This window comes from Symphalangus syndactylus, chromosome 9 (assembly GCF_028878055.3).
Source record: "Symphalangus syndactylus isolate Jambi chromosome 9, NHGRI_mSymSyn1-v2.1_pri, whole genome shotgun sequence".
Lineage (NCBI taxonomy): Eukaryota > Metazoa > Chordata > Mammalia > Primates > Hylobatidae > Symphalangus > Symphalangus syndactylus.
The window spans coordinates 87,169,658-87,194,423 of NC_072431.2; the positions used below are offsets into that span (position 1 = coordinate 87,169,658).

Here is a 24,766-nt window from a genome sequence, read left to right on the forward strand (position 1 = left end):
CAGGGGGCCAATTCTAAATTCAAAAACAATAAAAAAATGCATTTTGTTTTCATTTCAGTGTTGATTACTGTCACCACCCCCAGACAGAGTTTTTGATCCCTGGGGCTATTGCTTGCACAGTTCAAAGGTAATTAGAGGCCGGGCGCAGTGGCTCACACCTGTAATCCCAGCACTTTGGAAGGCTGAGGTGGGCAGATCACCTGAGGTCAGGAGAGTGAGACCAGCCTAGCCAATATGGTGAAACCTCGTCTCTACTAAAAATACAAAAATTAGCTGGGCGTGATGGCCGGCACCTGTAATCCCAGCTACTCAGGAGGCTGAAGCAGGAGAATTGCTTGAACCCGGGAGGCAGAAGTTGCAGTGAGCTGAGATTGCTCTGCTGTACTCTAGCCTGGGCCACAGAGCGATACTCCATCTCAGAAAAAAAAAAGGGGTGGGGGGTGGGAATTAGAGACTTCTTTTTGCTAGGATAGAGTAATTGCAGCAGATGAATGCTTCTACAGCTAACTAAATAAGCTGATTTTAAAACAAAATGTTTCCAGGCACTGCAGAGCAGTGGAATCTCAGATAGGACTAAAACTTCTAGAAGAGAGGTTTCTGGTAACCTATAGCCCCTTTTCCCTGGTGGCTCACTAGATGGGTTGAGAGTTACAGCACAGGAGATCTCAAATACACAACTGGCTTCCCCTCAGACATTCACGAATACTGAAGCTTTGAGGGCAAAAGACTAAAAATCTAATCATGAAAACATTTGAAAAGTAGAGGCAAAATTTTCGATCTCTTGGTATTGAGGAGAACTGGCAGGGAGAGGGGCCCCACTGAAAGCCCTTGAGAGGGGTCCTAAGGAACATGGGATAGCCAGAGGGAGACTGTGGCTTACCAGAATTGGACTGCACCCTGTGGAGCTCCCCTCTTATTGGACTAAGGCCATCAGCACCCCAACTGCCTAGCTGAGGACACGGCAAACCCTCTTTGGGAGAAGATGTCATCACCTAAAGTACCTCAAGTGTATAATATTTCATACCCAATGTATGGCAATTGACAAAAAATTACCAAGTACAGCAACAGATAGAAGCAGGGAAACAGAATCCTGATGTTGAAATCATCTGGCAAAGACTTTAAAGAAACAATGATGTACATAGAAAATGGATATATTAAGTACAGCCTTTGCCAGAAAATTAAAACCAATAGAAAATAACCAAATGATGATTTTATTACTGAAAAATAGAATAGATGAAATTAGGAACTTTATACATGTGTTTAGCAGGAGATCAGGTATAGCAGAAAGAGGGTTCGTAAACTGGGAGATAGGTTGACTGAAAATATCCGGATTGAAAGAAGGTAGAGGAAAAAAAGGATAGAAAGTACGTAGAGAAAAAGGAACAGAGGGACACAATGGAATGATCCACTGTATGTAATTGGAGTTCCAGAGAATGGGGTAAAGGCAACTTTTGAGAAGATAATAGCTTCTCATTAAGCTTCAGGATAAGCCGTAGGATAAAAACAAGAATCTCTGGTAAGCACATCATAGTTAAACTGATGAAATCCAAAGACAAAGATAAAAGTCTTAAAAGCATAAGATGGGGGAAGATAGTTACCTTCAAAGGAATGACAAAAAGACTAACCATTGACTTTTCAGAAGATAAATGGCATTCCTAAGTGCTAAAGAGAAAAGCACCTAACCTTGAGTTCTCTCTCTATATATATTGTGAAATTACTCTTCAAAAGTATAGGTGAAATAGTGATGTTTTCAGACAAACAAAAACTGAGACGATTTATCTCCGGTGGGCTTGCACTGAAGGAAATACTAAAGGGAATTCTTTTTTTTTTTTTTTTTTTTTTAGAGGAAAATGATCCCAGACAGAAACACAGATGTGTGAGAAGGATGAAGAGAAACAGAACAGATTAAAATGTGAGTAAAGCTCTGCTTCTTGATTTGAGTGCTGTTTACGTGAAAGAGTTCCCTTTCTGAAAAATTCATAAGCTCTGCACTTAAATTTGTGCACTTTTCTGTGTGTGTGTTGTGCTTCAGCAAGAATTTTACCAAAATAAAGCAAAATAAAAACTGCTTAGAGGAAAATTGACAGTCTCATTGCATACATCAGACAAGAATGGCTACAAACCAACGAGCTAAGCAGCAATCTCAAGAAATTAGCAAAAGAACAACAAATTAAACCCAAGGAAAGTAGAAAGAAGGAAATGATAAAGAATAAAGAGCAGAAAGTAATTAAACAGAAAACAAACATATATAGAGGATCAAGAAAACCAAAAGTTGGGTCTTTGAAAAGATTAATAAAATAAAAAATCCCTGGTGAAGGATATAGAAGGCAAGAGCAAAGAATATGAGGTATGAAAACAGGGCATCACACAGCACTGACGCTGCAGTTCCCTGTCCTGGATGGAACCAGCTAAGTACTTTCTAAGCCTATCCCAAGCATTCAGGCTGGAGGAAGGGTATCCCAGCAGTGTCTCCCAGGCCAACGACAAGAGCAGCAGTAATATCATCACCGAGTCTAGTGCCTTCTGTGCCACAAAAGTCCCTAATCCTAGATCACTGGAGTAGGTCTCTGTGTTTTAATCTAAGCGGAGAGAATAATCTTGGCTGGTCAGATGGTGGAGGACTGAGTTGCCTGAAACCAGTTTTAGCTCTCTGGCACATAGGACATGGCAACTCAAAGCACATAAATATGCCAGGCCATCTGGCATGGTGCATATTCAATTGGTAGTTGCTTTTTCCAGTTGCAGTTGATTCAGATTCAGGGTGCAGGAACTGGATGTTTGTTCCTTCTAAGGGGCCCCTGACACTGCAAATGCAGCCTTCACAGCAAGTGAGTGTCTTTTATTAAAAAAAAAGACATTGTGCTCCATTGGGGTGGGATTTCATGAAACTATAATGCCTGTAGGTTTAGAATTTGCTGGAATTGTTGCCTCTTGGGTGACAATGATCTTGGCTATTCGGCTGAGTTGGAGAGGCCATCCAGGAAGAGCATCTGAAGACACTGAGATGCTGTGATGAAGCAGGTTAGTGTCAGACTGTTAGAAGAAAAGGTGAGAAATGAAGTACATGCACATACCATCCTGTAACACCTGGGAAATAGTGTGTGTGTGCCTTCCCACAACATGTTGTTCAGCATGCACTGGCCACTTGGCTAACCTAGAGATGTCACCTTGGGGCTCTTGGCCACTTGACTGACCTAGAGATGTCACCTTGGGGCTCTCAAATATAACTTTGTCTGGGTAGGCTCAGAGATGAGTCTATTATCAGATGACTCAAACAACTCAACAAGAAAAAAATAAACAACCCCATTAAAAACTGGGTAAAGGGCATGAACAGACATTTTGCAAAATAGGAAATACAAGTGGTCAACAAACACATGCTCAACATCACTAATCATCAGAGAAATGCAAATTAAAATCACAGTGAGATATTATCTTATACTAGTCAGAATGGCTATTATTTAAAAAGTCAAAAAACAACGGATGTTTCCATGGTTGCAGAGAAAGGGGAACACTCATATACTTTTGGTGGGAGTGTAAATTAGTTCAACCTTTATGGAAAACAACATGGAGATATTCCAAATAACTAAAAATAGAACTACCATTAGATCCAGCAAACCCACTACTAGGTACCTACCCAAAGGAAAAGAAATCATTAATTAAAAAGACATCTGCACTCCTATGTTTATTGCAGCACTATTCACAATAGCAAAGTCATGGAACCAACCTAAGTGTCACCAATAGTTGATTCGATAAAGAAAATGTATATATACACCATGGAATACTACACAGCCATAAAACATAAAATCATGTCCTTTGCAGCAACGTGGTGGAGCTGGAGGCCATTATCTTAAGTGAACTAACTCAGAAACAGAAAATCAAGCATCACATGCTTTAATGTATAAATGTGAGCTAAATAATGGGTACACACTGAGCATAAAGATGGAGACAATAGACTGGGGACCCCAAAAGTGGGGAGGTTAGGAGAGGGATAAAGGTTGAAAAATTACTTACTGAGTTCAATGTTCAATATTTGGGTGATGGGTAGATTAGAAGCCCAATCCTCATTATTATGCATGTAATACCCTTATAACAAACAAGCCATGTACCCCCTGAATTTAAAATGAAATAAGAGAAAATAAACAAGAAAAGAAAAAGTCATGGTCTGCACAGAGTCCTGAGAAGGAGGCTGGATTTTCTTTCAAAAGTCCAAATCTTGGCTGGGAGTGGTGGCTCACACCTGTAATCCCAGCACTTTGAGAGGCTGAGGTGAAGGACCACTAGACGCCAGGAATTGGAGACCAGTCTGGATAACACAGTAAGACCCTATCTCTAAAAATAATTTTTTTAAGTAGCTGGGCATGGTGGTGTGTGACTGTGGTCCCAGCTACTCAGGAGGCTGAGGCAGGAGAATCACTTGAGCCCTTGAGGCTACAGTGAGGTATGATGACACCACTGTACTCCAGCCTGGGTAACAGAATGAGAGAAAGAAAAAGAAGGAAGGAAGGAAGGAAGGAAGGAAGGAAGGAAGGAAGGAAAGAAAGAAAGAAAGAAAGAAAGAAAGAGAAAGAAAGGGAAAGAAAGAAAGAAAGGGAAAGGAAGGAAGAAAGGAGAGAGAGAAATAAAGAAAGAAAAAGAAAGAAAGAGAAAGAAAGGAAGGAAGGAGAGAGAGAAAGAGAAAGAGAAGGAAAGGAAGGAAGGAGAGAGAGAAAGAAAGAAAGAAAAAGAAAGAAAGGAGAGAGAAAGATAAAGAGAGAAAGAGAGAAAGAAAGAGAGAGATGAGGGAGAAAGAGAGAGAAAGAGAGAGATGAAGGGAGAAAGAGAGGCAAGGGAGAAAGGAAAAATGAAAGAAAAGGAAAGAGATGGAAGGAAGGAAGGAAGGAATGAAGGAATAAATAAAGAAAGAGGAAAGGAGGAAGGGAGGAAAGAGATAAAAAAGGAAGGAAAGGAAAGGAAGGAAGGAAGGAAAAAGAAAGAAAGATTCCAAATCTTGTAAGAATTTGTTTTGTGAGTATCGAAGTCATTTTGGACTGCTATAAAAAATATCATAGACTGAGTTGCTTAAACTACAGACATTTATTTCTCACAGTTCTGAAGGCTGGAAAGTTCAAGATCAAGGTGCTGGTGGATTAGGTTTCTGCTGGGGGCTCTCTTCCGGGTTTGCAGATGGCTGCCTTCTTGCTGTGTTCTCACATGGCAAAGGGAGAGAAATCATGTGTCTCTTCCTCCTTTTATAAAGGCATTAATTCCATTAGGAGGGCCCACTCATAAACATTAGTCTATAGCAGTGAGGTTGTAAGGTCACCATAATCACTTCATATGTGTCAAGCAGCTAGACTTCCATTTAACTGGTTCTGATGTTTGAATATTAATTTTTTTTATGTTGAGTTTGCCTGAAATGTATTTTTCTCTAATTTGGGAACTGCTGGTGATTAGGCTAGCAGTAAGGGTAAGGCCTAATTGTGGATTATTTTGACTGCTTTTTTCTGCATGTTCCTGAACTCTTTATGCCTTTTCCCTTCTATTATTGACTGTTTAAAAAGAATTGATATAATCTACTCTTCCCCTTCTGAAAAATATTTCATCATATTCTTTTAATACTTAACCTTTTCATTGTTGAAGGGTTAGGCAGGTTTTAAGTGTTTAATTTTCACCAGAAATTTATGTTCTGTGTTACAGAAAATTCATATTGTAAAATAAGCCTCTTCTTTTCAAGAGTAAATACGAAGAAAAGAACAGAAGTTCCAAGAAAAGGCTGTGTCTGTAGGTCCAAATTTCTAGACTCTGTATAGAGATAGAGTATTTCATATGCCATTCTCTGGTAGAGGCTGGATTATTTGTAACTGTATTTTCCCCAAAGGATATGAGAAGCATAATGTCACGATTTCTCCCCTCTAAGGTGGGTTCTCTGATTTGGGATTTAAATTCATAGGCCTTGGATAACCTGGAAGAGACTGACATTCATTCTAATGACAATAAAACAAGAATGACTTTCTCCTTTTTCTTTTCTGCTTTTTGTCCGCCTACTTTCCTCAGGTAACACAGCTGGCAACAGCAATGTAAGTCTAAATATGTACCAGGTTCTGCAAACTCTGGTTTTGCTTAGAGAGAAGGAACAAGGCTTAGCTTAGTAGCTGCTGCAATGGATAAGGGTTGTTTGTGTCTAAATTTTGTGGGTGTTGGTGGATTTTTCAATATTCTTGGGTACCATATTGACTCTAGAATTTTGGGAAAGTGTGATACATGAGACAGAGACATCTGCATTAGCAACATTTTGGGAGAGGTTTTGTGTATTTTTGTATTATTTGGACTCTGAACACTTTCCTGGTTGTTCAAAGCTGGAGTGGACAATGTAGCTGGCACCATTTGACAATGGCCTTGCAGTTGACTACAGATCTATTTTGACTGATGTCAGAAAGTCCTGAGAGTGACCTCTGAATTGGTCCCGGGTAGATAAGGTGCACAGAAGCTGCAAAAGTACCCAGGAAGGCACGCACAATGTTCAGGCAGGACCTTCTGAAGCTCCACAGATCTCTGTCCTCACCAAAAACAGCTGTGCCTATGCACAACCATTGACTTGGCTGAAACACTCAATAGGTTAAAAGAGAGAAGTATAAGGTGGGAATAAAGTGGAAAAAGTGAAAACTCTCCCTTTCCACTGCTTTTCTAACATCCGTTTCCTGGTCCCAATGGAGGGAGGAGGAGTTGCTAAACTGGTTGGTCAGATTCCCAGTGTGGATTGGGCCATGTTTGACAGAGAGCAGAGTCCTCTGTTTTCAAAGGTTCTGCCACCTCTTTATTACAAGGGGAAGGTAGATAGGTCAGTTGACTCTGTTATCTCCCTGTGGCTGACCCAGAGACCATCTGGCCCCTTCCCTCTGCCCATATTTCCCTGTCTCTTCCTCTAGCAGGGAAACTCAATGTTTTAGGCTCAGGGGTATCTATGGGAAAGATAAGACGTAATGGCTGCTGTCCTTGAGCGTAAGTCTCATGCTTCCTGCACTGGAATACTGAGCACCAGCTTAATTCATTCATTAAATAATTGAATACATACTAATTAAGCCCTCTAAGGGGAAATGCTACTAGCAATAAAACACTCATCTAAAATGTTATCTAGGTGTTGAAATTATAGATGATTTTTGCTTTGATCTTTTCTTCAAATTTTCTGTAGGGAATAAATAACACTTTTATAAATGCATATACAAATGGAATCCATCCATACATAATAAATACACCAAAACAGGGGTGATTCTGGATTTACATGTGAGGAAGTGATTGAAATCCTGTGTAGCCTTTTCTTTTAATGTGACTTTCTCTATAGCTTTTTATAGGAGGCACACTGAGCTCCCTACTTGGGATCATCTGGATATGAGGAAGGCTGTATACTAACCACCTTGACCTTCCTTCCAGACCTCTGTTTTGGTACAGTGTGATAGTCTAGTGATGTCTGTATTCTCTGATGCCCCCCACATTTCCTTGCCTATCATACCTGGGAGGTAAGGCCCCCAGGAATGACTCCTACTTCAAAGTTCTATCCAGTGGATAAGCTAGTACTGCAGCTCTCCGTGGGACCAGAATTTTGCACCAATCCTCTACCTTAGTCATGGGACCCCTACTGGCCTACTCTGGTCTTATCAGGACATCACAGTGGCTAAAGAGCAGTCTCTGAAGGCAGGCTGTCTTGGTTCCCATCCCAGTCCTATCACTTGTTTGTTACCTGTGACTATTGTACCAGTTGAATTATCTTCCTCTACCTCAGGTTTCTCATTAACAAAGAGGGAAAATAAAAATATCTGTCATCTAGGGTTCCATAAGGATTAAATGAGGCAATATATTTAAGGTGCTCAGCATGATGCCAGGTACATTGGGATGGCTCAAAGAAGTTTAGCTGCTGGTATTATTGGTATTATTCCTCTACTCAGGACAGTAGCCTTACCCCAAACAACAGCCCAGGGGTCAGACCTTGCAGCCCATGTACTGTTCCCCAGGGATGAGCACAGGCCACACTCCTAAAGTGACCGCAGCCACCTTTGCTCCCATCTGCTGCGTCTGTCTGTAATTGGACACCGTGGTGATCAGCTTGCCATGCCCTTCAGACACTGCCTCACCCACCTGGCTGTAGGTACAAACACAGAATCTTAGTTAGGTCAGTGTCCCTTGTCTGCCCCATATTCTTGCCTGCCAAATTTGGCCTCTCACCACACGCACCTGCCACAGGCCTTTAGAGCAAGACCCCATTTCAGGAATGTGGCCTGTGCGCATGCCTCGGGATCTGTATCCATTTCATGGAGATCAAAATGGGCTAACAGTCCCTTCCTTGGGTTGTTGAAGCCTTTAGAGGGTCTCAGCAGCCTGGGTTGAGGTTCCAGCTCTATGTGTCTGTGATTTTGAGCAAAAGAGATTCATTTTGTGTGTAGAGTGGCTTTGAGGGGGGAGAGGAGAAGCTATTTATTTGTTTATTTATTTTTGTAGAGTTCCAATTTCACTCTACCACATCTGTGTAGATGAAAATCACTCTGAGTTCTTCCAATTTCTTCTTCTTATTTCCCTTCTTGTTAGGAAAGCGGGCACTGTAGAGTGGTCAGCAGAAACACATTTCTTCCTGTCTCTTTGTTCCCATCTTGCACCTGCCACCTGCCTCACCCACACTTCTGGTCATCCCACCCCTAGCCAGTCAAGAGCCTCTAGGAAAGGCCTGTCCCATAACTGTTCTCTGGGTCCTGTTGCCTATTGACTCCTCATGGCCTTGAATCCATCAAACTGCCCTTCAATGTCCCATATCTCTGACATTCCCATGGGCTCTGCCATGGTGCTGAAGCACAACAGATAATCCTGAGCACAAATCCCAGCTCTACCACCTACCACTCTGAACCTTAGGCAAGCTGCCATGATGCTCAGAGAATAAGATTTCTCACTGGATACAACAGTGATGGTGTCCACCTCATGGTAACATCCTTGCCAAGAACGTTGATCCCTGTAAGCACTAAGTTAATGAGAGTCTCTATTTTTATGGCCTATTCCACTCAGTCTATAAACATGTGCAAGCTCACCCTGATCTTTTTTTTTTTTTGAGACAGAGTCTCGCTCTGTCACCCAGGCTGGAGTGCAGTGGTGCAATCTCGGCTCACTGCAAACTCCGCCTCCTGGGGTCACGCCATTCTCCAGCTTCAGCCTCCCGAGTAGCTGGGACTACAGGCGCCCACCACCATGCCTGGCTAATTTTTTGTATTTTTTTAGTAGAGACAGGGTTTCACCATGTTAGCCAGGATGGTCTCGATCTCCTGACCTCGTGATCTGCCCGCCTCAGCCTCCCAAATTGCTGGGATTACAGGTGTGAGCCACTGTGCCTGGCCCCACCACGATCTTACATGGATGAAGCTAGAAACCATCATTCTGAGCAAACTATCTCGAGGACAGAAAACCAAACACCACATGTTCTCACTTGTAGGTGGGAATTGAACAATGGGAACACTTGGACACAGGGTGGGGAACACCACACACCAGGGCCTGTCGTGGGGTTGGGGGAGTGGGGAGGGATAGCATTAGGAGATATACCTAATGTAAATGACGAGTTAACGGGTGCAGCACACCAACATAGCACATGTATACATATGTAACAAACCTGCACGTTGTGCACATGTACCCTAGAACTTAAAGTATAATAAAAATAAATAAATAAATAAAAAACCTCCGTTTGATTTTATTCCTCATTTGGCTACCTTCTCAGAGCCACTGTCATTGCCAGCCATCCCAGAGGACTGCTGTATTCCCCTGGCCTCTTCTTTATCAGTGCAGACTCACCACAGGGTCACCAACCCACTCCAGCATGTTCACGCCTGAGCTTTTTCCTGGGACACAGAACTATGAGGGCCCAAACCAGGAGAGTTCCAGCAAACCAGGATGAACCAGTCACTCTACCTTTCAGCCTACAGTCTTTCTCACCAACTCCTCGAATTATTTAGACAAAGCCCATAGCCCCCACATGGCCACCCTCCACCGGTGACTTCTGTATCTTCTGTGACTCTGTGGCGCTCAGCAGGTCATATTGATGACACCCTTGATGTTTTCTCCTCCCTTAACTTCCAGGGCCTTGCTCTTGATGATTTCCCTGGCGCTCTCGTTACTATGGCTGTATAATCATCAAACCAAAAACTTGACAGCTTCAGCAGCACCCTCTTACTATCTCTCAAAGTTCTGTGAGGTGTGGGCTCAGCATGGCAGCTCTCCTGCGGTTCTCACATGCTGTTGCCATTGACTGCAGCTAGGGTTAGACGTATGATGTGGCCTTTTGCCTGGTTGAGGATGGCTGGAAGCTCTGGGCTTGCCAGCATCCTCTTGTCACACAGCCCTGAACATAGCTAGCCAGGGCTTCTCCCAGCCCAGCTGTCTCAGGGCTTTAAGAGTGAGTGTCCCAAGAGGGAGGAAGTGGAAGCTTCCAATATCTTGAGGCCTAGGCTAGAAGTTGGTACTTTAGTTTGGAAACCAGCCCAGGTCACAGCACCCACCCAGGCTCAAGGGGAGGTGACGTGGACCTCGCCTCTCAATAGGAGGAGCTTCAAGGAATTTATGGCCACCCTTAACCTGCCTAACTCCATGATCTCTCTTTCTGTTCTTCCTCTTGCTCGTCGATGGAATTCCATCATCAACTCTCCTCTTCTCACAGTCTGTATCAGTCATCTTCACATTTACAGGCATATCAGAATAACATGGCATGCTTATTAAAAAGAAAGGCTCTTGCCTATGGAATCTGCATTTCTAATAACCACCCTGGGTAAAGGACTCCCTTGCAATTTTCAGCAGGCTACACTTTGAGAAACACTACTTTACACTCCCCCTACACAAAGTCCTTCACACCCTCACTTCACACAGCACTTGCTTGTTCCTTTCCCATCTCTGTTTCAAAGTCAGGTTCTTCTCTTTAGCACGCCGTGTCCAGGCAACTGTGTGCTGCATCTTTCCAGCCCACAGACACTTCAACCTGAACTCAGTGTCTTCAATCCCCAAACTCGCCCCCTTTCTGACCTCTCAGTCTTGGATGATGTGCCGTAGAGGCAGCTGATTTTCCTTCTGCCCCTTTCCTCTCCCCAGGCACACATCCAGTTCCTCACCAAGCCATGTTGATCTTACCTCCTAAGCCTCTTTCTGAATCAGCCCCTTCCATTTTTCTCATTCCAGGTGTTCTTTGTTTCTCACCTGTTTTTATGCCATAGTTTCTTGGTGGTCTCGAGCCTCTAATATCAGCACCTTACAGTCTTCTCGCCACACTTCTGCCAGAATGCGATTTCTAGAATGCAAGCCTAATTGGAATGCTTTTTCTACTTAAAGTATTTGCATAGCTCTGTGTGCTCTGCAGGCATATGTCTAAATTGCCTAGAACCTCTGACCCTGGGCTCCTTACCTGGAATATTTCTTTTCCAATTCTGTCTCACCCACCCCAGCCTCACCCCTTCCCACCCCTGTATGCCACTTGGCCGTGAGTCCAGACCTTCCTTCCCACTGGCCGAGTTCCTGTAACTTGGAGGTGATTAGGTCTTTGCCCCAAGGTCAGGCTAGGGCTCCTCCTCATACTGTTTCACACAAGGCATGAAAAGAAGTACATGCTTGCCTCCCCAGTGTAATGCCAGAACCTCGGCATGCAGGGATGGAGCCTGCATGTCTAGATCTGAGCCCCTGGAGACCAGCACGATCCCCAGCAGGCCTCCAGCACAATAGGGCTAAGAGAGACAGCTGTATCTGTTATGATCTCACACTGACTTGGCAACTTAAGGTTAATCCAGAAAAGTCTGACTTTGGGTTAATAGGGCCTTGACCCTTTATTTATGTCGATTGAGGGTTTTCTTCTCATTGGGAAGATCTGACATGTGTCTGACTGGAAGCTGGCACCATTGTTTTGTATTGCTGCGAATCTGAATGGAATGTTCTGGTTATATCTTTCTGGCTGTTTTCTGTAATAATGCTCAGTCATGCTTTGTTATTTAATCTGAGGGACTGAGACCTCCATGCACTGCAGGTCAATTTTGACGTCCCCCAGATGCAATGGAATCCTTGATGTGCTGAGAAGTGACTGCACGCCTGCGTCTTGTCTTCCCACGTGGGCCGGGCCCTCCACTGCCACACGCCATTGTCTCATTGGCCGTGTTCAGTCAGATTGGCCTCTGGCAGCCCCATGCAGTTCAGACAGGGACCAGCAGCAACCGCAGCCCCTCTAGTTCGCTGCTTCTTCTGTGTCCCATGTTGCAGGCCTTGGCTGGGATTGCTGAAGGTGGATATGTTTCCCTGAAGTTGCCTTGCACGAATAGTCACAAACCCTTTTTTTTTTTTTAATTTGAGACAAGGTCTTGCTCCATAGCTCAGGCTAGACTGTAGACCTCCCCAGCTCAAGTGATTCTCCCATCTCAGCTTCCCAAGTAGCTGGGTCTACTGGTGCATGCCACCAAACAGAGCTAATAGTTTTAAATTTTTATTTTTTGTAGAGATTGGGGTCTCACTTTGTTGCCCAGGCTGGTCTTGAGCTCCTGGGCTCTAGTGATCCTTCTGCCTCTTCCTCCCAAAATGCTACGATTATAGGTGTGAGCCACTATGCCTGGCCCCAAATCCGTTTTATCGTGTCATCCTAAAACTAAAATAATAATAATAATAATAATATAAAGTTTCATAGACTACATAAAGGCTAAGCACTTATCTTTCCTGTACTTCTCAGCTCCACCCTGCAGTGCCTTTAATCTAGCTCTTTAATCACTATTATGTTCGTTCGACATCCCATTAGCACACAGGATGCATAATATCTAATATATGATATCACATGATGCATGATAACCTCAAAGGGACAAAATTATCACTGTATGAATATTTCCAACCCTTTCACTCGGGGCTGCTAGAGAGTGCCTATGGACTTGGTAGCTTGGACTCCTTCCTCTACCCAGGGGATGCCTCTCTAGCAAGATTAATTCTTTTGGGATTTTAAAGCAAAACTGGAAGAAAATAAGGAAGGGAAAATCAAAACGAGTATGAGGTATAACCAGAGGCAGGTTTATGGAGAAGTTTAGGTGGTAGGGACACCAGGGAGGGGAATTAACTGTGTGGTGAAAGGATATAGATGAAAGAAGAAAAAGAATCTCAGGAGTATCACTGTGAACTCTATATTCTTTTCCTAAAATTTAAGAAACACAAGTAAGAATATAAGCAACATGAATTACTTCATGACTGTTACACAGTGCAATTTTAACAATGATTTCACTTTAGCGTAGTGCTAAAGTGGGTGGGCAGTGGCGGGGGGGAGTCTTGGTTTCCACGGAGCTCTATAAAAAAATCAGATGGCACAATAATATAAATATGCCTATTATTTTGCAGATATATATATGGAGTCATACTTTTTCCTAACAGAAAACCTGTGAAGCAGTGCAATGATCACACCTTTATGTTGCACAGGTTGGGTTCAGTCTCCCCATGTAGACTTAACCTTCTTAAGGGCTTAGTGCCTATGGCCCGAGTATTTATTGTAGCACAAACTGAGACATCTCCTTGGAAATAACACAACAGTGATTGAAAATGGCAGCCCGCGGTGCAGTCCTTAGCCTTGCTGGCTCTAAAGGCAGAGCAGTCCTGGTGAAAACATGCCCAAGTTCAAATAAAAGGCTCTAACAACATGTCATCTTAACCCTCTGGATTGTGGCCTGATGAAGCCACTGTGTCTAATCTCAGTGCTGGTGCCTCTGGTCCCAGTGAGCCTGTTCTGGCTCTGGCTGCATCGCCACAGGGAAACATTGCTCTAGAATGTCAAGAAAGAGAAGGCAGCCGGCTCCCCTGGAGCCCTGCTTTTCCTCCAGTGCTCTTTGGTCTCCAGCTTTGGCTGCAGAGCAGAGGGTTTCCCCACAGAAAACTCTCAGCATAAAGCCATTCATGTCTCAATTGTCACCAAGGCACCAATATGTTCATTTCCAGAGCAGAAATAAAAGGTGGATGTATGATCCTGCCCTGTTTCCTCTCAGAGTGACACCTGTAATTCCTAATTCACAGCTCTCTAATTATGGCAGAGGGTCTGGTGTTGACTGAGCTCTTGCTGTCCCTGACACATGGCTGGGTACTTCTCCTGAGTTTTTTCAGGTCATCTTCACGGGGCCGCCTTGTGGAGGACATATATCACTTTCATTTTATAGATGAAGATACAGAATCTCAGAGTCCAGAGGGCCTCCCTGGGCTTGGGGTTGAGCCCCAAGTCGCCGTGGCCATCATGCTGCCTCTAGCTTAGAAGCCACTGGCTGAAGCCCAGAGTGAGGAGGCAGATCCCAACAGCCCCCACCTGTGTGAGGTTCACCTCACCATGGTCAAGGGGGAGTCATTACAAACTGACAGTAAGGTCGGCTGCTTAGATTTTCTCTTATGTATCATCAGGAGCCCCTGTGTGTTTTTAAAATATGAGATGATGATTTAAACGGGATTAATGCCCTTGTAAGAGAGGCGGAAGGGGCGCCCCAGCCCCTTTGGCCCCTCTGGCCCTATGCAGAAACAGCAAGAGGGCACTGTCTTTGAAGCTGAGCAGGCCCTCAGCAGAAGTGGAATCTGTTGGCACTGTGATCATGGACTTCCCAGCCTTTAGAATGGTGAGAAATAAATTTCTATTATTTATGAATTCCTCAGTGTAAGGTATTTTGTTATAACAGCCTGAATGGACTGAGACAGATGGCATGATGGAAAAGGATTTTAAAATTAGGTGCTAAAAAGGTTGAGGGGTGTTCTTCTGATGGGTGCAGGGAATGATGAGACCACAGCATGTGGCAATCTGGGTGTGCATCCAGCCAGGTTTCCACACAAGGAAATGAGGGGCGAGATATGCTAAGCCTGAGACTGACCTGGGAGGTGAGATGGGATCCGGGATGAGTCGTGCTGACTGGCGGGGGCAGGACACTAGGGCAAGGCAGGGAGGTTGAAAATGACTCTTGATTTCTTGTTTATGCCTGGACAGCTGTGAAGAGGCGGTGCCCACGACAGTGACGACAACACAAGGGCTGGGGAGAAGGGCAGCCCCTTTGTCAGTGGTCTCTTTTTGCTGTAATCAGAGGTCACTCCAGGCACACTGCCCAGTTCTTCCTACTAAAATTGGATGAACAAGGAGGTACACAGAGCAGATCTGGGCCAGAGATCAAGACAGGATACCTTCTTTTCAGGATCACCTCATCTCCGTGTTCTGGGGCAATCTGAGCCCTGATTTGGAAGGATTCTGACAAAGTACACAATGAACAAGGACTGTACTAGCTCCCTCTGAAGGTTTGAATGGGCCAGTGGAGCCCAAATGCATGTATTAAAAAATGATAATTGAGTTACTACAATAATACAATATCGTATGACTTTATAGGATGGGTCAACTTAAAATTTCACCAGTTCTGTTTTCTGTCAGTGTTAAAGTTTGTATCTTTACAGTTCTCATGTTATAGCCATTGATACTATGGTCAAATAGCCAGGTGCCCACTGGAGAAAAATTATGCCAGAGAATAAGCAATGAGTCAGGTTTTATTTTCTTTAGTATTTTTATCAGGTATGTTACTCCTTGGAGAGGGCAGAAAATATTTGTTTAAAATATTCCTAATTTGATGGTACTTTCAAAATCAGATTTGGTCAGATCATTAAAAATTGTATAAATCAATAGCAATTACCTACTGCTAAATTGAATCATTAACCCCAAAGAAAAGTGCTATTAGAACACTGCAGACTCCAGGTCATCTGCAATATATGCCCAGTCTCAGAAAAAGAAATAACAAAAGGAAAAAATAAAGGGAAAAATAAAAACCAAAATAAAAGGTACACTTCATTTGATTTTATTATGTTAATTTAATCCCCAGGTAGAAAGAATGAGCTTCTGTTGTACTTCAATGTTTAAAATCTGGCCAATGTTTAATGCTTACAAAATTATTTTTAATTTTAAGAGAGTATAATTTACAAATTAGATTAATTGTGTTTATTACTGCTGGGAGACTGCAAAGAGTCTTATTTTTAGTTCATAACAGAAGCTTCTGTAACCCTTTGGATCATGGCTGGGATTCTGCATTTTTATTATAGCAAGAGAGCTTTGATGCTTGGATGTGTTAGGGAAGGATAGCCATATGAGAACGTTTCGTAGAGCCAATCTCTCCCTACTTGTTAATTTGGCACCTCTCAATCATACATTTTTGAAAACGCTAATTATTTCACATAACATATAAATTTATATAGCATCCTATATACAATTTTAATGCATTCAGACCCCTAAAGCTGTAATTCATTATAGCATCTTATTTTATTTATATTAATATACGTGCCTTGAGTTAATACTCTATAATCATTTGCAAACTGAAGCTTTGCCTCAATAAATTTTTACTTTTTGACAAATTATACTACATTAGTTTGATATATTTGCAAAATGTAAATACCTGCCTTTCCCATTTCACTTTCATTGATATTCCCAAAACACTGGGACATTGCTAGTCCAACAGGTATATTGAGGACCAGCATCTTCTCAAGTCTGCACAAAAACATTTTACAATGTCATTATCTAAAGTGTTCAACTTTCAGTTATTTGGAATATGCCTTCTGCAAGCCTTTTTTTTTTGAGATAGAGTTTCACTCTTGTCACCCAGGCTGGAGTGCAATGATATGATCTTGGCTCACTGCAACCTCTGCCTCCCTGGTTCAAGAGATTCTCCTGCCTCAGCCTCCCGAGTAGCTGGGACTGCAGGCACATGCCACCATGCCTGGCTAATTTTTGTATTTTTAGTAGAGATGGGGTTTCACCATATTGGCCAGGATGAAACCCTAGGTTGAACTTCTAACCTCGGGTTATCCGCTCACCTAGGCCTCCCAAAGTGGTGAGATTATAGGCATGAGCCACCGCACACAGTCAAGCCATTTGTTTTTTATAGGATGCTGCTGCTTGACCAAGTTTGAATATGCTTTCATTCAATTATACCAATGTTTATGTATTATAAAGAGCTGATTTTATATTATAATGTATTTTTGTTGTTGTTGTTGTGTTTGTTTTATGAGTCAGGGTCTCACTCTGCCACCCAGGCTGGAGTTCAGTGGCCAGGCTAGAGTTTAGTGGCACTATCATAGCTCACTGCAGCCTCAACTTCCTGGGTACAGGTGATGCTTCCACCGTAGCCTCCCAAGTAGCTGGGACTACAGGCATACATCATCATACATGACTAATTTTTTGTAGAGACGGGGTTTTTCCACATTGCCCAGGTTGGTCTCAAACTCCTGGGCTCAAGCAATCTGCCTGCCCTGGCCTCCCAAAGCTGGGATTACAGGTGTGAGCTACCTTGCCTGGCCTATAATGTCTTTCTAATAATATTTAAAGTGTGTTTTCATACTGCCCGTGAAGACAATTATATGAAATGGTTATTTGGAATAAATATACAAGAAATGTTCTACATATGTTACAGAAATCTTTAAAAACTGCCTTGAAGAGAACGGCACTAGGGCTGGATTAATTTACAACATAAATTCCCCCTTTTTTGATGTGTTGACCCATGCAAATGAGGAGACAGTCAGGAGATCATATAGTATCAAAGTGTGGAAGGGATGTGGCTTTATGGGATGTGGTCAGTGCCCTTTGAATCTGAGTCAGGTATACTGAAATTCCCACCCAGAATTTCCTCTTCCTTAATATTTATCTTCCTGACTTAAAAAAGATAAAAACTTGAAAGTTGTGTTTGTGCCAGCACCATTGAGAACTGCTACTTTACTGTGACCTTAAAATGGGTTCTTATGTCTATTTCTCAATTAATTAGAACCCAAAGGGAAAAAATTGGTGCATAGTGAGAGAGAAAAACCCCTCTTACCAAACTTCCATTGTAGGTTTGTGCACACATTCGAGTATTATGTCTAACAATCAGTACTCATGCAAGTTTGTATCCTTTCCATTCTTCTTGAACTTTAGGAGGTTTATATCAGGTACCACTTGCTTGAGCTATCTTTACACCCCAAACAAGCCCATATTTCCAATGCTGAATGATGCTATTTGTTAGGTAGTGGGAGAGGTCAGCATGACTAGGGTGAACGGTGTCTGCTGGGGAGGATGGAGAAGTAGGGCTGTGGGCTGAGGGTGAGTTTATGTTGGGGCTTGGCAGCTGAGCAGAGAGATTGCAACTGATGCAGTAGGAAAGAGGATCCATGGAGCTTTGGGGCAGATGGTAGCAAAATTAGGTTTAAGGGATTTTGCCTGGCATGGATTAGAGAGGAGAAAAGCCAGAGCCAGGGAGATAAGTAAAGAAAAGAAATTCTGGCCAGGCACAGTGGCTCACATCTGTAATCCCAGCACTTCGGGAGGCCAAGGCAGGTGGATTGCCTGAGGTCAGGAGTTCGAGACCAGCCTGGCTAGCATTCTGAAACCCCATCTCTACTAAAAATACAAAAAAATGGTGGCGGGTGCCTGTAATCCCAGCTACTCAGGAGGCTGAGTCAGCAGAATCGCTTGAACCCGGGAGGCAGAGGTTGCAGTGAGCCAAGGTTGTCCCATCGCACTCCAGCCTGGGCAACAAGAACGAAACTCCATCTCAAAAAAAAAGAAAAGAAATTCTCTTGCTGGGAGTTTTATTACGCCTATCTCAAACACAAGAGCCAGAAACCATATCTTATAAAATCATGTTCCCTCTACATCCTGGTAGCATAAACATTTCCTCGTTGTCTATTCATTCTGCATGAGACAACACAAAAAAGAGCTATTGGTGTCATTGGGAGCAGCTCTTTGCTGGGAGCAGGGATACCATAAGTTTCTTCAAAGACAGACACCAGGACTTTCATCTTCACATCTATAGTCCTTGAAATATAGTAGGTCTTACAAAAATGTTTGTCAAGGGAGTGAATGAAAATAAGAGTGAATGAAAATGAAAGCAAAATATACTTGAGGATATAGTTTTTCCTGGACCACAAGTCAAATGCCAATGGATAACTTCAGATTCCTAGCCATGCATCTTTTCCTCTGAGAACTGGATAGCTGGAATAACAGATCACTCCATTTCCTTTCCGACATGCCACATTGAATAAACATCTGCTAAGAACCAGAAAGTGCATGAAGAAGTTTGTCCATGAAATCACTCCGTACCCAAGTGGAGGAGAAGGAGCTCTGGACTGAAGGTAAGCTGTGAGTTCCCTCAGCTGGCAAATGTCAAGCCCATAATCTGAGCTTCGTATGTAGGAAATACCTACACATGAAGCCCATCTAGGTATTTCCTCATGCAATGAGAAATACACCAGTATGGGGACCTATGAAAAAAGCCTGCCATAACTCTGATAATGATTTATTTTCAAAGGCAGAAGAAAATTTTAGAAAACATATAAATAAGATACATGATAGAAAGTTTATACATCCAGAAATGTCAGTAGATTAAAAATCAAAGAAACAGGCTGGCAGTACCAATGTCTCACAGCCCTCCAGAGGAGCTGTGGCCAGAGCCAAAGGTCAGAGCAAAATGTGGAAAATCACTGACAGACTGGGACCATGGGCAGGAAGCCTTGAAGGATTTGGTCAAGCAAAGGCAAAACTGGAGGGCAGGATGCCTGTTGAGAACACCTGCTCTAACTATGGCCACGTTGGAGACGCCCCCAGAGGAGCCATGGAGTGAAAGTTAAGGGACCTGAGCCAAAGGGTCCCAAGTCCAGAGGCTTATGAATAGGAACCAACTCTTCCTTGGTATTAAAGGGGCAGCCCTCTGGGCTGGTTGGCTGGCTTTTATCCAACTGCCCTAGACCTCACCACTTACTACTGAACGTCTTTTTAAGGATCTCTTTAAATCTACACCTCTCTTTTAGAGGGCCCATTTCTTAGTGGAGGCAGTGCAACAGAACAAATAATGAAACAGTTGAATTCTGCTTCATCCATGTCTGCCAAGCCACAAGAATGGTAAAGGTACTCACGTTCCACAAAGTACGAGCTGGCATCGATCTTCCAGATGATCTGGCCCCGATGAGAACCATTGACTCCACGGTTTTTATAGTCCAGAAAGTTTTCGGACAAGACCTCATCTATATTCCCAGAGGAAGAAAGCAGAGCAGAGAAACATATCAGTCAACAGCATATTTAGGGGAATAAAAGAAAAGCAAAGGATACAAATGCTGCTTCCATCTCAACAGAAGAAAAAGCACCTGGAATCAGAGAATCAGAGAGCAGGAGGCACCCCAAGACGCCATTGGGACCAAACGCTTTTTATGCCGGGATCACCTCCCAACCCCATAGCACTCCTAGCAGGAGATCATCTAGCTGGCTCTGGAACACCTCCAGAAACAGAGAAATAATTACTGCTATTGCGGTTCACTTCACTTTTAAATAGCTCTTCTATGTGTGAAAGTTCAGTGTGAAAATCTTCCTCCTAAAGCTTCTATGAACTGATCCCTATTTGAGACTAAGGGCGAGACATAAAGAAAAGTCTCCCTTTGGGGTCTAGTTCTCACGGATTCCACCTGGAATCATCTCTCCTCCCACCTGGGTATCACCACCATCCTATACATGGTCGCACCCATGAACTTATCCATCCATCCATCATGCACTCATGCATTGTTCATGCAGCAGCTGAAATCTTATCATCTGCCAGATGCTGGGGAAGGTGCAGGGGCTGTGGTGTTGGGTAAAACCAGTATGGTCTCTTCTGAACCAAAGCTTACAAACAATTGAGAAGACAGACTGTAAACACTAAGCAAAGGAATAAATGTTTGATTGTAACTTGTGATAAGAGATGGAAAGGAGGCCAGGTGCAGTGGCTCACACCTGTAATCCCAGCAGTTTGAGAGGCCGAGGTGGGAAGATCACCTGATGTCAGGAGTTCAAGACCAGCCTGGCCAACATGGTGAAACATCATCTCTACCAAAAAAAAAAAAAAAAATTACAAAAATTAGCCAGGTGTGGTGGCAGGCACCAGTAATCTCAGCTATTCGGGAGGTTGAGGCAGGAGAATCGCTTGAACCCAGGAGGTGGAGGTTGCAGTGAACCGAGATCATATCCAGCCTGTTTACAGAGTGAGACTCTGTCTCACGAAAAAAAAAAAAAAGAAAAGAAAAGAAAGGAAAAGAACAGGGTGCTGTGATAGAGAGTGACAAGGAAGGAGGCCGGCGGGTGGGGGGTGGGTGGTCAGGAGAGCACTGAGGGAGGAGACGAGGCCTGGGAGGAGCTCTGGGTGACTGTGTGCTTTCACCTCCTGCTATTATCTGCTCATCACTTTGCAACCTATCGATGTCCTCTTTAAAACCAGCGCCCGGAGAGAAACGCGGCATTCTTGGGGAAGAGAGATCTGAGAATACCAAGCTGCCTGTCACCTTCTTGGTTCCAGACCCCACAATTTCAGTGCCGACTAAGACAGGGATATGACTTTTACCTTGATCTTCTACGGAGCCCTTGTAGTTTCCACTTCACCAGAAATCATCTGAGCTAGGTGGATCTGAGGCTGTGGGGAAAACCAAGTTTTGAGAATCCAAATCCACCGTAGGGGCTGGAGGGACAACCTGGGCAAGGGCACCTGAGGGCAGGCCCAGAGCCCCAGCTCTGCAGAGAGCCCTTTTCATGATTGCCTTTTTCTCTCCTGATACCCTGCAGTTCACATGCTGCATCTGGCTGGACTGAGAAAACAGAGAGAGATGAAGTGCAAAAAGCACTGAGCTTGAAGCCAAAGGGCCCAGCTCTTGAGGCCTTTTGTGCCATTTGCCAATAGTGTCACTTCTATAGTCTTTCTTCATCTGCAAAGTGGGGAGTAGTAATAACTTCAGCCTTACAGGGGAGCACTGAATGAGATAACTGGTAAGCCTACTTGTAATCTGCTATGTGGATTGCACATTTTAGGCTGCCCCTTCTCTGGCAAAAAAATGACTGGGCAAATGAGCACTCATTACCAATAAGAACTGTTTGTATCCTTTGGAAAATCGCTTGTTTGCAAAATTTGCCTGTCTTTTTATTCACAGTGTGTGCTCACAGCCCTGTTTGGGTTACCAAGAAGATTGCATAATACATCTTTTACAGTAATTGCCTCATTTCTGCAAGAAGGCATAATATTTTCCTAGCTCCCTGGGTCTTCAGCACAGATATAACAAGTTTCACACCCAGGTAGAAATTTGCCTCATTATAGCAGTTCTCCAAGGGATAGTAATTCCCCGAATTTCTCCACTCTGATCACTGGGATATTCCCTTTAATAGTCATGGTCAGGGATTTATAGATGATAACACCAGGAAGAAGGATGTCCATTCATGCATGAGACAATGGGTATTGGGTACTTTGTTCTGTTCCAGGCATTGTGCTAAACCCTGGGGATACACTGGTGAACAAGTCACAGTCTATATTCTCAGGGAGTTTCTAATATATTTGGAGATTTATTCAAGAAAACAAGTAATTTCATTAGAATATAGAATGTACAAAAGGGGGTTAATTATCAAGGAATCACAGGAACATGAATGAGAAAAGGACGAAGGGGAGGTGGGAAGAATCAGAAAAGGATGATGAGGATGGCCAAACACACACACACACACACACACACACACAATAATGAGAAAAACATATATTTTGCTGTACACATTTAAACACAATATATTTTAAAGGACTGGCTATTAGTCCTGATAAGCATCTCCTTCCCTCACACTAACAATAACATTTAATCACAAGTATCACACAAGAAAAATAGAGTAGTCTGTATTCTTGCCTGGCTGAGAGGTCAAACCCTTCCCCAAAGGCATTTGTTACCAGTTGTTAGAAAAGTTACTAGTCTTTGCTTAGGAATCAAAATGCATTGACAGGGTGAGCTGCAGAAATCCAAAATCTGTCTACGTATTTTATGCAGAAAGGGATTTAATGCAGGGAATTCAGGGCTGGAGAAGTGGACTCTAGGCAGGGCCTCTGGAATCAGGATAACTGCCTAACTGGCTCTCCAACGAGGCTGATGCCTTTGCCTCACTCATAAGGGCTGCCCTGGCATCTGCTGAATATGAAAACTCAGTACAGTCACTGCAATATGAAAACTCAGTACAGTCACTGCAATATGAAAACTCAGTACAGTCACCGGCTGCCTCTCCACCAGCAAAGACAGTGACCAGCCAGTGGCAAGTGGAGTAGGTCACTGCCTACCCCCACCCCCACTGCCTGTTGGTGTCCAGGAAGCTAGAGAGTAGACACGGGACCCTGCTGCAGAAAAGCTCCATTTCTCAAGGCCGTGCTTGTAGCAGCCACAGGCCCAAGAGCCTGGTCTAAGACCACTAGCTGTATTAGCTCAAGGAATCCTTTCAACAAGATTTTGAGGTAGGTGCTTACAGTATTTATCCCCATTTTGTAGTGAATGATTAAATAAACTGCCTAAGATCGCATAGTAATGGTAGATGTAAGCTTCCCCACATTTCACATATTCACCTTCTGGATCTTGCACAGGTGCAGCTAAATGAATCGAATTTGTATCCAGAACATGGTTGCATGGGAGTCTGGGAAATGTAAATTTAGAGGACCAGATTCTGCACTTGGGGAAGGCACAGGAGACGAGAGGAGAGAAGAGAGTAGAGGGGAGGAGATGGGAGGGGAGAGGAGAGGAAAGAAGGGCAGGGGAGGAGAGGAGGGAAGGGGAGGAGAGGGGAGGGAAGGGGAAAGGAGAGGAGAGGGGGAGGGGAGGGGAGGAGAGAAAAGGGGAGGGGAGAGGAGAACTGGAATGGATGCTGTGGGCCAAGCCACACTCTCCACCTCAGTGTGGAATGGGTGCTCTAGGCTCTCTACCAGGAGGCTGTTATTTTCTGCATTCTTGTCATGATGGAAGCCACTTTGTGGGAGCAATATTATATCCCCTTTGAGGCAGGAAGCTTACATCTACCATTACTATGTGATCTTAGGCAGTGTATTTTATCATTCACTACAAAATGAGGATAAATACTATAAGTACCTACCTCAAAATCTTGTTGAAAGTATTCCTTGAGCTAATACAGCTAGTGGTCTTAGATCAGTGTCCAACATCTAATAAGCAGCTATTTCTGCTTAGAATCTGGGCCAAAAATAGGGCCCTCCATTGCAAATCCCTATGATACTTACTAAGTAAAACCATTAATAATAACTTGAAGCACTAGCTCACATCAGTACTGTTCAAGATTTTGTCATCGTACATTTTGTACAGAACATGTAGAGATAAGTTCCTCAGGAAAAGATTATATTTTCTGAGTGGTATGCATTTCTTCTGGTGTGTAGAATCCTACCACCTGCTCCTCAGTTTATAATAGAGAAAGGATCTGTGTGGATTATTAAAATTTTAATCAGAAAGTTCTAATGAAGCTTACAGAAACAGACATACCTAAGAAACAAGTAATATATTTTCTCTTGATTTGTCTTCAAAATAAAAATTATAGCTACGGTTTCCATGCCATAATCTATAATAGAAGAGTGGAAAACAAACATGCTATTGCTGTTAAAAATGGAATGAGCAAGTGAGCCCATAACTGATTAAAAGAGAAAATCAATATACTACCCAGGTCTCCTACACCCATCAGAAAAAAGATGTGGCTTCCATTTTTCAGAGTAATTCATGCTTTCTGACAACCAAATCTTGGGAAAAAATCTCCCAGGATTCTCCCACTGTGGTTGGACCATGACTTCACTAAATAATGGGACAGGGCCAGGCACAGTGGATCACGCCTGTAATCCCAGGAGTTTGGGAGGCCAAGGTGGGTGGATCACCTGAGGTCAGGAGTTTGAGATCAGCCTGGCCAATGTGGTGAAACCCCATCTCTACTAAAAATAGAAAAATTAGCCAGGGGTGGTGGTGTATGCCTGTAATCCCAGCTACTTGA

At 43.3% G+C, this 24,766-nt stretch overlaps 1 protein-coding gene across 6 annotated transcripts in view; it reads right to left on the reverse strand.

Moving 5' to 3' along the window:
* The window catches only part of HECW1 (HECT, C2 and WW domain containing E3 ubiquitin protein ligase 1), a 473,895-nt gene that overhangs the window by 235,827 nt on the left and 213,302 nt on the right, over positions 1–24,766 (reverse strand). For all 6 annotated transcript variants that reach the window (XM_055293321.2, XM_055293322.2, XM_055293319.2 and 3 more), the window contains one exon: positions 19,888–19,995. In XM_055293321.2, the coding sequence (XP_055149296.1) occupies positions 19,888–19,995 (108 nt within the window). The remainder of the gene's footprint in view (positions 1–19,887; positions 19,996–24,766) is intronic.